Here is a 15,082-nt window from a genome sequence, read left to right on the forward strand (position 1 = left end):
TCCTGTTGATCCAGTGTTGCCTCCCTCTTTGTTTGGTTCTGAGCCCTTAATAAAGGATTTTTGTTTTGAATTATACTCTCCTATGTGTTTTACTTCAAAAAGGACAGTTTTTTGTGAGGATTCAGGTACATTTCAAATATAAAATGTGAAATGAACAAGGGACACCAACAACAAACAATCTCCTGGAGATTAAATAATAAAATATATCAATGGTGTTGGGGTAACTTGACACACAAAACACACACAAAAATATTCTGGAGTAAAAATAAAAATAACATTGAACAAAGATCAGCCTTTGAAAAAATACAAACATTAAATCCAAAAAAAAGGCTTAAAATCCCCAAAAAAATAAATAAAAAAAACATAATACTGTCAGATGTGACAACTAATAACAATATATTCAGGGAATCCCAATAAAAAAACCAAAATAAAACTTTGTGAGAAGTGTGTGTGAATATGAGCAGCAAAACTACTTAATTCTTGTCACATTATAAAGAAGAAGCGAATGCGCTGTATTAAACCATTTTTAACATTGCAGCGTGACAAAAGTGCTGTATCCATTGCGAACGCTAAGTTTACCGGAACGAGCTGTTCCGTCTTGGAATTTCTTCTGAGCATGCGTGGCACTTTGTGCGTCGGAACAGGCCACACACGGTCGGAATTGACACGATCGGATTTTGTTGTCGGAAAATTTTATCTCCTGCTGTCCAACTTTGTGTGTTGGAAAATCTGATGGAAAATGTCCGATGGAGCCCACACACGGTCGGAATTTCCAACAACACGCTCCGATCGGATATTTTCCATCGGAAAATCCGACCGTGTGTATGGGGCATAAGGCTGCTTTCACACTGGGGCATTGGGGGCATTGGCGGTAAAGCGCCTCTATTTTTAGCGGCACTTTACCGTCGTTTTAGCGGTTCTATTTGGCCACTAGCAGGGCACTTTTAATCCCCGCTAGCGGCCAAAAAAAGGTTAAAAGTTTTGGCGGCCCTGCCCATTGATTTCAATAGGCAGGGGCACCTTAGGAGTGGTGTGTACACCGCTCCTACAGCGCCTGAAAGATGCGGCTTGCAGGACTTTTTTTACCATCCTGCAATCACACCGCTCCAGTGTGAAAGCACTCAGGCTTTCACACTTGAGTGAGAGGAGGGGCTCTTTACAGGCGCTATTTTTAGCACTATAGCGCCTGTAAAGCGCCTCAGTGTGGAAGCAGTCTAAAGTACACAATACAATTCATTTTGTGATATGCAGCTAGTGACATGACATGTCCTCAAAAGCACATCACTCTTATTCTTCGGTGCACACTTTGGTAAAGAACGTATAACACACATTAAAGTGGTTATAAACCCCATTCATGAAATTTTAACTAAGCACATATATCTGTAGTGTTTACTAGTCTCTCTCCAAAGCTCTAAGTGTCATTTCTCTCTGGTGCTTCGTTCCTCCTTTATCAGCATGAGTCACTTCTAACAAGTGAGAAAACATAAGTTAAAAATTTGTACTGGGGAGGGAGCTTAGTGGGAGATAAGCAATGAGCTTGTCTATTCATAATACAGCTCTGCATGTTCCTTCGTTCCTCTGCCTATGTGGAAAGAGGAGGGGGGGGGTGTATCCCTTTCCTCCAATCACCTCTCACACAGTGTATGTTCAGTCTGCTCACCCACCCCTATGTACTGCTGAAAGGGGAAGAAAGATTTTTAATACAAATCTGCATTTTTCAAAGGGTGTAGAAAGGGGAAGACAGCAGATATAAGTAAAACTTATGTGGAAGGATTTGTTTCCTCTTGGTGTTTCATCTGAGGCTGTTCACTTCACTGGGTATATGTGAGGGTTTACAACCACTTTAAATTGTGGCTTAGTAAAACCTAAATGGCCTGCCTCAGATACCAAGGTCTCTGTGGTTTTTGGACAACCCAAGCCACTTAACATTGTGTAATCACCCCATAATACAAAGTCTGTAGTCTGTGGTATACCTAGCATATTTGTCAATGTATTAACACCCGCTCTTTGCTATATAACAAAATTATTATCAATAATTATGAAATTAAAGAAATATACAGTAATTGTGAAAAATAAAGTGAACATTGTAGTGCGGTGGTCTGTGGAGATGTGCCTCTTTAGGTTGGTGGTTAGTGAAAAAGTGTATTCTTAACCACTTGCTTACTGGGCACTTAAACCCCCCTCCTGCCCAGACTAATTTTCAGCTTTCAGCACTGCCGCGCTTTGAGCACTGATAGGCTGCACTGATGGGCACTGATGGGCTGCACTGATGGGCACTGATGGGCTGCACGTGTAGGCACAGATAAGGCAGCACTGATGGGCACTGATAAGGTGGCACTTATGAGGCGACACAGATGGGCCCTGATGGGTGGCATTTATGGGTGGCACTGATGGGCAGCACTGAAGGGCACTGATAGGTGGCACTGATGGGCACTGGTAGGTAACACTAATAGGCAGCACTGGGGATGAGGCACTGATTGGCACTGATAGGTGGCATTGATAGGTGGCACTGATGGGCATTGATAGGTGGCACTGTGGGCACTAATAGGTGGCGCTGGTGGGCCCTGGTAGGCTGCACTAATGGGCACTGATAAGGTGGCACTGATGAGGCAGCACTCATGGGCCCTGATGGGTGGCATTTATGGGTGGCACTGATGTGCACTGATGGGCGGCACTGAAGGGCACTGATAGGTAGCACTGATGGGCACTGGTAGGTGGCACTGATAGGCAGCACTGGGGATGAGGAACTAATTGGCACTGATAGGTGGCATTGATAGGTGGCACTGATGGGCATTGATAGGTGGCACTGTGGGCACTGATAGGTGGCACTGTGGGCACTGATAGGTGGCACTGTGGGCACTGATAGGTAGTGCTGGTGGGCACTGATAGGCGGCACTGTTGTGCAGTAGTAGGGGGCACTGGCAGGTGGAACAGGTGGGCACAGATGAGGCGGCGGCTGCTCTCCTTGATCGGGACCGATGTCCCTCTGACAGCCGTCGGTGATCGGCTTTTTTTTTCTCCTCACGCTACCAGTGTGAGGATAAAAAATAGCTGATTACCGGCTCTGTTTACATCACATGATCAGCTGTCATTGGCTGACAGCTGATCACGTGGTAAGGGGGCGTGCAGGCCGCTCGAGCACAGTAGGTCCGTGCTGTAGCCTTCCTTCAGCTAAAGTGCGGGCGGGAAGTGGTTAAACCAGTGGGACATCTAGTGCTTTTGTGTATTTATGGTCATTAGGAATAAGCAAATCTGCCTGGGTAGTTTGGCAAATCCTGTTTGAAAGTTGAAAGTCACCAAGTCTTTCCTTAGCAGCAAATCCTATTAAACAGGGATGTATTTTTAAATTCTACAAATCGTTAAGGCTAAGAGGCAAGATATTGTCAAAAAAATCCATCGGAAGCCAGACACTGCTATAAGTGATATGTACCAATGTCAAAAATGGTTTTAAAAATACAGCACAGCAGGCAGAGGATGCTTTCCATGCGGCTTCAAGGGTAACATGCAAAAACCACAAATTCTTTAAATTACAGCTTTGGGGATGCCCTAAGGCACAGGTGGCATTATAGAATAATACAATGTCCAGGTTCTGCCTCAGCAAACTCTGGCAATGCATATTAGGCTGTTGGGGGTAGGAGAGTTTTAATAAGCAAGTCTGGGATGAAATGTACTAGAAACACAGGTAACAGGCAGATTTTTTTCATTCAAGAATTTAAAGATTGCATGTGATAAAGAAGTGTAAAGTTGGCCTACTGCAGGGTGGCTTTGATGAGTAAGACTAAAAGCCAAAATGTACTAGAGACACAGGATACAAGTGAAACACAAGCCATTGGATAGGATGGGTCCTCTGTTCTTTGCCTCAACCGTCTCAAGAGCTTCAGCCCCTCTGACACACCAGGTTAAGTGTATAAACTCACAATATCACAATAATTCAATAAGATTAATACTTAGTACCCAATAGTAGAGCTAAATAAAATAAAAAGGCACCAAACCAGGTAGTAAAGGCAAACATAAAGTGATTGTAAACAATCATCTTTTAAAACAACTCATGGTGTGTAAAACAGAAATGAAAGGCAAAACATTTTTGTATAGATATATAAAACATTATAAATACCTTTTTTCCTTTTTTTATAAGTGATTACATTCCCTCTACTCTCAGCTTCCCAGCTGGGGGGAGGAGAACAGCAGTACATTGAGCTTCCCAGTGAATGGCTGTGCAGCGAGGGCATGTCAGGACAAGTTTGATCATTGGAGGAGAGCAGGCTGAGTTCCCAACACAGCTAGAGAACTGATCACGGTGTGCTCTCCTGCTTAATGTGATCAGTTTTTAATAGGAAAGCAGAGGGAACGCGCAGGAACACCAGGGGTTGCACACAAAGGAAGTAATACAAAGAGAACAGGAGACTTTCTCAAACAAGTACACGGTATAGCAGACACATATCAGGAATATGAATTGTTGGGGTAACAAACGCTTTAATATATTGTCACTCAATATGGTTGGTAACTAGGCAAACAGATTAACTATGGTAATAACACAATTTAGCATATGAAATGATTAACATTAAGGACTAGGCATAAGATGACATTTGGCATCCAGATCAGCATAAACAGTAGCAAGGCCACTTGCAGTGGCAGCAGTGAGTAGTAGTAAAGTTTAATCTACTTTCCAAAAGAAAAGGAGGATGGTAGTGGAGGGGAACAAAGAATAATGATTATGGGGGGGGTAGTCTATGAAGATATTCTTCTGCTGGCCATCGTTGGGGCCTTTTGAGAGAGTTGGTGCACTTTACGACAGTCCCAGTTAACCTGTATGCAGTGTAGGTACAATATAGGAAAGGTATAGTCTCGCCACAGGTGCAAGGTAGATTTGGTTCAGATGCAATAAACATTCAGTATAATGTGGTATAGGGTTGGTATAGATGCAGACTAGGTTTGGAAAAAGTGCAGTAAAGAGTGCAGTATGGATGTAGTATGAATTGGATGTGCTTGATGTCCTGCTTGCAGTGGCTCACTCCCTGCTAGCTGTATAAGCGGGATGCTGCAGGAAGAGGACAGAGGGATGCCGCAGGAAGAGGACAGAGGGACGCCGCGGGAAAAGGATAGAGGGATGCCACAGGAAGAAGACAGAGGGAAGCCGTGGGAAGAGGACAGAGGGAAGCCGTGGGAAGAGGACAAAAAGACGCAGTGGGAGGAGGACAGAGGGATGCCGTGGGAAGAGGACAGAGGAACGCCGTGGGAAGAGGACAGAGGGATGCCGCGGGAAGAGGACAGAGAGGAACGCCACGGGAATAGGACAGAGGGACACCACGGGAAGAGGACAGAGGGACACTGCAGGAGGAGGACAGAGGGGTGCCACGGGAAGAGGACAGAGGGACACCATGGGAAGAGGACAGAGGGATACTGTGGGAAGAGGACAGAGAGATGCCGTGGGAAGAGGACAAAAGGACGCTGTGCGAGGGGGGCAGAAGGAAACCATGGGAAGAGGACAGAGGGACGCCGCGGGAAGAGGACAGAGGGGGACGCCACGGGAGGAGGACAGAGGGACACCGCGGGAAGAGGACAGAGGGACACAACATTTTTTAATTTGGGGGCGAGGGGAGTAAAGGGATATGTGCTGGGGGTCCTTTGGGAGGGGAGAGGACATCAGACCCCCCCACTAGCACATATCCTCTCCCCTCCCAAAGCACCCCCCAGCACATATCCCCTTACCCCTCCCTCCCATCACTCCATGTGTGCATCTGTTATCTCCCCCTTCCCAGTTACTGTGTTCACCTTCACTGTAAACTATACACAGACCTCAGACCAGCAGCACAGCTCTTGCACTGAAATCGTGTCCCTCCTCCGTGGCTCATTCACCTCCTGGCTGTGTACAATAGGACATTGGAGCAGAGGAGGAGGAGCTGAGGAGTGTGTGTAGCTGTCAGTGGGGAGAGAGGTGTCGGCTGATAGCCACTTGCGAGACCCCGGGCAGCAGATGTTCCAGGTGCTAATGCTAGCGCTCCCCTCTCTGGCCAGTTACCAGAGCTCAGTGCCGGAACTTGATGTGGCACTGGGCTCTGGGTTTCAGCTGTACTCCTTCTATGGCAGCCCTGCTGGGAGGAGGGTGTGGGTGCTTTTGTTCGTGCGGGGGGGGCGGCTTTTTAGCCGCCCCCCCGCAAAGTACTGCCCTAGGCCTGAACCTTGTCAGGCAAGGCCAACACAGCACTGATTTATATATTTAAAACCTACTTCAGTTGTCCTAAAAAATCAGCTTGCATCATCTCCACTTATGACAACATTGTCAGGAACCTACCTGTAGTGGGTTTTCCAATTATGTGATCTTCAGCAAGGGACTGATCCTGTTACTTCCAATGATTTCCTAACCTCCCTTAAATTCAGTCTACCTTGGCCTCTTTGTGACTTCTGCTCTGTTACAAGTTTTGGATTTAACCAGTTGCCGACCGCCACATGCCGATGTACGTAGGCACAATGGCAAGGGCACGCATAAGGGCTTAACTGTACGTCTCTGCCTGCCCGCGGGCGGGGGTCCTATCGGACCCGGTAGCTGCGGCGGTCGGATTAGCTCCAGGAGCAATCCGAGCTGAGGGGGAAGCCACTGATTCATGGCCACCTCCTCACGATCGCTCCTGGCGAATGACAGGCTTCCTCGGCTTCTGAACTGTAAACAGAAGTGGAGGAAGTGATGTCATCGCTTCTCGTTAAAGCCTTTTCGTTCCGGCTTCCGAGGAGAGAAGACATCAAGTAAGTTTGCACCAAACACTACACTAACAGTAGAACACGCAGGCACACTTTCCACCCCCCCATCACCCCCGATCACCCCCCTGTACCCCCTGTCACAGTGACACCAATAGCAGTTTTTTTTTTTCTGATTATTGCATTGGTGTCATTTGTGACTGTTATAAGTGGTAGGGCAGTTAGTGGTAGGCCCCTTTAGGTCTAGGGTACCCCCCTAACGCCCCCTAATAAAGGTTTAACCCCTTGATCACCCCCGTTACCAGTGTCATTAAGCGATCATTTTTCTGATCGCTGTATTAGTGTCACAAGTGACGCTAGTTAGGCAGGTAAGCATTTAGGTTAGCCGTCAGCTTTTTATAGCATCAGGTACCCACATATACTACCTAATAAAGGTTTTAACCCCCTGATTGCCCCCTAGTTAACCCTTTCACCAGTGATCACCGTATAACTGTTACGGGTGACGCTGGTTAGTTAGTTTGTTTTTTATAGTGTCAGGGCACCCGCCGTTTATTACCTAATAAAGGTTTAACCCCCTGATCGCCCGGCGGGTGATAATTGGGAACCCACCACTTTTGCAGCACCCGTACTTCCCACATTCACTGGCCAACCCGGAATTCAGGTGGAAACAGTTGATTTTACGTCAGTTGATTTTTATTCGCTGTTTTTCACCAAAGATCTCTATAGATCTATTGTGGACCAAAGCAATTTGTAAGCTGGTCAACACATCGCCACTATTCCCCAGTCCTCCCTTGCCAGAGATTGGGAACCAATTACGGTTTCCGAATTTAAGATCTTTCTGGGCCTATCCCTCATGTGCATAACCAAAAAGAGTGAGTTGCGGTCATATTGGTCCACTGACCCAATTCACCATAAGCCCGTGTTCTCTGCTTCCATGGCCAGGGCACGATACAAGCAGATTTTGCGGTTCATGCACTTCAACAACAATGAACTCTGTCATCCTCGTGGAAACCCTGGATAAGATTGGCTTTACAAAATTCGGCCCCTCGTAAACCACTTCAACCAATGTTTTGCAGACTTTACTTTCCATCAAGTTGTCTGCGTTGATGAGTCCCTGATTACGTTTTCTATCATTCAAACAGTACCTTCCCAAGCAAGCGTGACAGATATGGGGTCAAGATGTATAAGCTCTGTGACAGGGCCACAGGCTATACATGTAGTTTTATGGTTTACGAGGGAAGAGATAGTCACGTAGAGCCGACAAACTGCCCTGACTACATAGGAAGCTCTGACAAGACTGTGTGGGACTTGGTGTCACCCTTATTTGGAAAGGGGTACCACTTGTAGGTGGACAATTATTACACGAGCGTGCCACTTTTTAGTCACTTGTTTAGTCATCAGATTGGAGCATGTGGCACCGTGTGATCTAATCGTTGGGGCTTTCCCCAGCGGCTTGTAGATTCCCATCTTAGGCTGGGGGAGAGAGCCTGCTTGAAGTGTAATAACTTGCTCGCTATGAAGTGGAGGGATAATAAGAATGTTTTTGTTCTTACCTCCCTTCATGCAGACATGACTGTCCAAATTACTACGGTGACTGGTGTTGTGGAGAAACCCCTCTGTGTCCACGAATATAACCAAAATATGGGAGGTGTGGACCTCAATGACCAATTGTTGGTGCGTACCTAGTTGCCTGTAAGGCCAGACGCTGGTATAAAAAAGTGTCTGTATACTTATACAGAGCTTCAGGACGGACTGGATCCTTCCTTAAATTCCAGGAAGAGATCGTCAGAGCCCTTCTGTTTCCACACGGTGCTCCACCTCACCTTCCCAATCCAAATGCAGTAAGCCGGCTGCATGAGAGGCATTTTCCTTATGTCCTCCCGTGTACCACTAGCCAAAGAGCCCCCCAAAGAAGATGTTGTGTCTGTAGAAAGCGCGGATATAGGCGCGACACCAGCTATTATTGTTCCTCCTGTCCTGACAATCCTGGTCTTTGCATTGGTGAATGTTTTGAACTCTACCATACACTAGTTGAGTTTTAGTGTAGGGTACAGCTTTGCACAGACTAGGCACACTTTCACAGGGTCTCCCAAGTTGCCATCGCATTTTGAGAGACCCGAACCTGGACCTGGTTACAGTTACAAAAGTTACAGTTACAAAAAAAAAAAATGTAAAAAATAAAAAAATACACAAAAAAATATGAAATAAAAAAAACAAAAATAGTTGTCGTTTTATTGTTCTCTCTCTCTCTATTCTCTCTCTATTGTTCTGCTCTTTTTTACTGTATTCTATTCTGCAATGTTTTATTGTTTTTATGTTTTATCATGTTTGCTTTTCAGGTATGTAATTTTTTTATACTTTACTGTGTTTTATTGTTAACCATTTTTTTGTTTTCAGGTATGCCATTCAGCTGCAGCGTGGATTTTTCTTGACAGCAACAGCGTTTGCTCCCACGATACATAAGGCCCTTACTCCAGTGCTGTTGGAGGTGATTTCACCACCACAGTTAAAAAAAAGAGCATATATGCCGAAGCATGGGGGCAGCAGGGGCGGAGGAGCGATTTGCTCCTACCTTTTGCAGGTGGATGCCCCCATGCTTCGGCATATATATATTTTAGGCACAGGTTGCGTTAAAAAATGTTTTATTTTTTACTATGTTTTTTTTGTATTTGCTTTGCAGGTATGGTATGTCTTACTGTTATAGTGTAATGTTACTTTGTTTTATTGTTAACCATCATTTGCTTAGCAGGTACGCTATTCAGTTGCAGCGCGGATTTATCTTGACAGCAACAGCGTTTGCTCCCACGATACATAAAGCCATGACTCCAGCGCTGTCGGAGGTGATTTCACCACCACAGTTAAAAAAAAGAGCATACATGCCAAAGTATGGGGGCAGCAGGGGCGGAAGAGCAATTTGCTCCTACCTTTTGCGGGTGGATGACCCCATGCTTCGGCATATATATATTTTAGGCACAGGTTGCATTATTAAAAAATGTTTTTTTTTTTACTATGTTTTTTTTTGTATTTGCTTTGCAGGTATGGTATGTCTTACTGTTATACTGTAATGTTACTTTGTTTTATTGTTAACCATCATTTGCTTAGCAGGTACGCCATTCAGTTGCAGCGCGGATTTATTTATCTTGACAGTAACAGCGTTTGCTCCCACGATACATAAAGCCGTGACTCCAGCTGTGTCGGAGGTGATTTCACCACCACAGTTAAAAAAAAGAGCATATATGCCGAAGCATGGGGGCAGCAGGGGTGGAGGCATATATAAACGGTGCATGTATGCCCATCATTAGAAGTGGGTGGATGAAGGGAGGTATTCTAATGGTGGGCATATCCACCGATCAATCTCTTTTTTTCGTTCAGCCCACAGGTTGCATGAAAAAAGAGTTTACAATATATGTCCAACAAGGACCAGCAACGTACTGGTATGTTGCTGGACTTTGAGTGGTTATACCAGAATGATGCCTGCAGGTTTAGGTATCATCTTGGTATCATTCTTTTCAGCCAGCGATCGGCTTTCATGTAAAAGCAATCCTAGCAGCTAATTAGCCTCTAGACTGCTTTTACAAGCAGTGGGAGGGAATGTCCCCCCCCCACCTTCTTCCATGTTTTTCTCTGGCTCTCCTGTCCCAACAGGGAACCATTTTTTTCAAAAAAAGAGTACCTGTCACTACCTATTGCTATCATAGGGGACATTCCCTGAGATAACAATAAAAATTATAAAAAAAAAAAAAAAAAAATGAAAGGAACAGTTTAAAAATAAGATAAAAAAAGCTTTAAAAAAAAAAAAAAAGCAGCCCTGTCCCCCCCTGCTCTCACGCAAAGGCGAATGCAAGCGTCGGTCTGGCGTCAATGTAAACAGCAATTGCACCATGCATGTGAGGTATCACCATGAAGTTCAGATCAAGGGCAGTAATTTTAGCAGTAGACCTCCTCCGTAAATCTAAAGTGGTAACCTGTAAAGGCTTTTAAAGGCTTTTAAAAATGTATGTAGTTTGTCGCCACTGTGCATTTGTGCGCAATTTTAAAGCATGTCATGTTTGGTATCCATGGACTCGGCCTAAGATCATTTTTTTTATTTCATCAAACATTTGGGCAATATAGTGTGTTTTAGTGCATTAAAATGAAAAAAGTGTGTTTTTTTCTCAAAAAAATGCATTTGAAAAATCGCTGCGCAAATACTGTGTGAAAAAAAAAAATTAAACACCGACCATTTTAATCTGTAGGGCCTTTGCTTTAAAAAAAAATATATAATGTTTGGGGGTTCAAACTAATTTTCTTGCAAAAAAAATATTTTCTCATGTAAACAAAAAGTGTCAGAAAGGGCTTTGTCTTCAAGTGGTTGAGAAAATTGAGTACTGTCCATGATACTTTTTTATTTGCACTAACATACAATTTTTGAGGACAAGCTTTCGGGGTATGTCCCCTTCTTCAAGGTCCAAGCAGTACTGATTCACAAATTTTTAAGCAGAATGTTAAAGAAGGAAAAAAAAGAGAAAACCAAACACATAAAAATCAATGGTAATAAAGATAGCAGCAGAGTTAGTGAGATAAGACAGAGGGAGAGCTATAGAATGCAGGGGGGATACTAGTCACAGAGGGGTCGTAAAACTTTAGCATAATGTGTAAGGAAACCAATATCTAAATTCAGGCCATAATGTTTTGTGTCAAAAAGAAGTATCATTCTTAGTTCAAACGTTTTCCTTTCCTGGATAGTTCTGAAATTCCCTTTAAGAACTAAAACATTGAGGTCTTCTATAGTGTGGTCTGGTTGTGAGAAATGATGTCCCACGGGTGTGCATAAACTGTCTTCTTTATGTTCTTTGATGGTATGTCTGTGCAAATTCTGTCCTGTTTCACCCACATAAGATCCTTTGCTGCACCTTTTCCATTGGATGAGGTACACAACATTACTGGAGGTACAGTTGTAAGATCCCATGATATTGAAGGTCCCATTTGTGTGTGTAACACTTTTGGATAGATTTATCTGGTTGCATAGTTTGCAGCGTTTTTTATTGCAGGGTTTGCTTCCATTATTTGTGAGTTCATAATCAGAGTGAAATTTCCTGCTGATTAGTTTGTGTCTGAGGTTGGGTGGTTGTCTGAAAGCCAATAATGGGGGTTGTTGGAATATTCCTTTTAGAGTTTCATCCTCTGTTATAATGGGTTATAAATCTTTGATTATCTTTTTGATCCCTTCAAGTGCTGGGTTGTATGTGGTGACTAGAGGTACTCGGTTATTTGTTTTTTTCTCTGTGTATTGGAGGAGATTTTCTCTTTGGGTTTTCGGGGCTGTGTTTATGCTGTTGTTGATGGTTTTGTCTTTGTAACCTTTCTTATGGAAGGAGTGTGCCAGTGTTCTGAGATGTTTATCTCTGTCTTCTGGGTCTGAACAAATTCTGTGGTATCTGATGGCCTGGCTGTGTATAATGGCCTGTTTAGTGTGTTTAGTGTTTTAACGGGCCCTTATACACAGCCAGGCCATCAGATACCACCAAATTTGTTCAGATTTGGCCTTCAAAACTGTGATAGGTAGTGAGGAGTGAAATAAAAAATTTACGACCTTAGAAATCCTGAAGGCGGTGCTGGATTTTTAGGGCCCCGTACGTGGCTAGGCTCCCAAAAAGTCCCACACATGTGGTATCCCCGTACTCAGGAGAAGCAGCAGGATGTATTTTGGGGTGTAATTCCACATATTCCCATGGCATGTTTGAGCAATATATCATTTAGTGACAACTTTGTGCAAAAAAAAAAAAAGTTTGTCATTTTCCCGCAACTTGTGGCAAAATATAAAATGTTCCATGGACTCAACATGCCTCTCAGCAAATAGCTTGGGGTGTCTACTTTCCAAAATGGGGTAATTTGGGGGGTTTTGTGCCATCTGAGCTTTTTATGGCCTTCAAAACTCTGATTGGTAGTGAGGAGTGAAATAAAAAATTTACGCCCTTAGAAATCCTGAAGGCGGTGCTTGGATTTCGGGGCCCCGTACACGGCTAGGCTCCCAAAAAGTTCCACACATGTGGTATCCCCGTACTCAGGAAAAGCAGCAAAATGTATTTTGGGGTGCAATTCCACATATAACCATGGCATGTGTGAGCAATATATCATTTAGTGACAACTTTTTGTAAAAATATATCATTTTTTTGTCATTATTCAATCACTTGAGACAAAAAAATAAAATATTCAATGGGCTCAACATGCCTCTCAGCAATTTCCTTGGGGTGTCTACTTTCCAAAATGGGGTCATTTGGGGGGTTTGTACTGCCCTGCCATTTTAGCATCTCAAGAAATGAGATAGGCAGTCATAAACTAAGAGCTGTGTAAATTCCAGAAAATGTACCCTAGTTTGTAGACGCTGTAACTTTTGCGCAAACCAATACATTTTCCCCTATTGACTTTCTTTTTACCAAAGACACGTGGCTGAATACTTTTTGGCCTAAATGTATGACTAAAATTGAGTTTATTGGATTTTTTTATAACAAAAATTAGAAAATATAATTTTTTTCAAAATATTTCCATTTATAGCGCAAAAAATAAAAACCGCAGAGGTGGATAAATACCATCAAAAGAAAGCTCTATTTGTGGGAGACGCAAATTTTGTTTGGGTACAGCATTGCATGACCACGCAATTAGCAGTTAAAGCGACGCAGTGCCAAATTGTAAAAAGTGCTCTGGTCAGGAAGGGGGTAAAACCTTCCGGGGCTGAAGTGGTTAATGCATGGTTCCTGCTTTCTCTGGGAACAAATTCTGTTACTCTCCCTGACTATGACTCATTCACATCCCTAGGCACCATCTGAATGGCTTTGACCCCTGTTTGTCATACAGTTATTTTTTGCATTGCCTTCTGGTTTAATTCTGTTCATTCAGGTTTTCTTCAGACAGCTTGACCACTACTAGCCTTTGCCTGACCCCTCAAGGACTATGGTCACTTAGCCTAGGTTCCACAATGTACTGCAAAATTGGCTGCAAAAGGTGAAGTACTGTGCAGCTGTGGTCTTTTAGTATGGAATAATGCCTGTTCTTTACAAAAATCCTCTTCATATCAAGACTCTGCATTTATGAAAGTCAGACTGAATAATATTCGCTTGTATGAACACAATTATTGCATAAAACATTGCTCAGAATAGAATGGAAATGGGATCTAATGGATGAAGATAAGACAACAATCAAACTGCTTTAAATGACTTACCTTCGCTCAGTCTGGAGTTCGCTTATAGATTTCTGTGTCTTCTGGAGTTCTGTTCTGATAAACTGAAGTGCCTGATAAAGTAAAATAAAAACAGACCATTATTTGAGATTTGAATCTTTATTTTTAAATACAAGGGTACCGTTTTAAAAGAAAATTGGTGGATATGACAATGCGTACATAAAAAAAACAAAAAAAACAAAACAAAACAAAAAAACAAATGTACAAAGCATTCTTGTATATTTTGCTTTCTGTATTATGCCCTGTACACACGGTCGGACATTGATCGGACATTCCGACAACAAAATCCATGGATTTTTTCCGATGGATGTTGGCTCAAACTTATCTTGCATACACACGGTCGCACAAAGTTGTCGGAAAATCTGATCGTTCTGAACGCGGTGACATAAAACACGTACGTCAGAACTATAAACAGGGCAGTAGCCAATAGCTTTAGTCTCTTAATTTATTCTGAGCATGCGTGGCACTTTGTGCGTCGGATTTGTGTACACACGATCAGAATTTAACCGATCAGATTTTGTTGTCGGAAAATTTTATAGCCTGCTCTCAAACTTTGTGTGTCGGAAATTCCGACGGAAAAAGTCCAGAGCCCACACACGATCGGAATTTCCGACAACACAATCCGATCGAACTTTTTCCGCCAGAAAATCTGACCGTGTGTCCAGGGCATAGGAGTAAATAGTTTAAGATAAATATCAGAAAACACATGTGTGCCTGTGTATGTTGTATGTGTGTGAGGAGACGGGTGGTTGATGTTAATGTTAATAACACTGCCTGGTTTGTTGTATGAAACCACAGTTATTCTTAGTTTAAAGTGCATGTCTACTCAAAACTTTTTGCTATCTTTATTCCTTTGGGGATGGGGTGGATGTCTTCGATCCATAACTGTTCTGGATTTTTATTACTGCCCAGCTTTCCTTTTTTTGAATCTTACTATCAATGTTTCTTTCTTATTGATACTGTGCTGTCTCTCTGGCCTAAGCCACACTAGTGATTGTGAGTTCCTGCCAACAAAACGAAAGAATGCATAGAAACCACCCACCTCTTTCTAAGGCATCTCTTCCTTGCTGACAGAATCAGGACATATTTCTCTCTCAATATTAAAGGAGCAGCACATTGCTGGTCTAGCAGCAAGAGAGCAACAGCATGCAAAGAGATGAGTGTTTTCATTGC

At 43.3% G+C, this 15,082-nt stretch overlaps 1 protein-coding gene across 1 annotated transcript in view; it reads right to left on the reverse strand.

Annotated features, from left to right (window-relative positions):
• The window catches only part of DYTN (dystrotelin), a 58,512-nt gene that overhangs the window by 24,482 nt on the left and 18,948 nt on the right, over positions 1-15,082 (reverse strand). The window contains exon 4 of the mRNA XM_073633386.1: positions 13,892-13,962. Coding sequence (XP_073489487.1) covers positions 13,892-13,962 — 71 coding nt within the window. The remainder of the gene's footprint in view (positions 1-13,891; positions 13,963-15,082) is intronic.

The sequence above is a fragment of the Aquarana catesbeiana genome, linkage group LG06, assembly GCF_042186555.1.
Source record: "Aquarana catesbeiana isolate 2022-GZ linkage group LG06, ASM4218655v1, whole genome shotgun sequence".
NCBI lineage: Eukaryota > Metazoa > Chordata > Amphibia > Anura > Ranidae > Aquarana > Aquarana catesbeiana.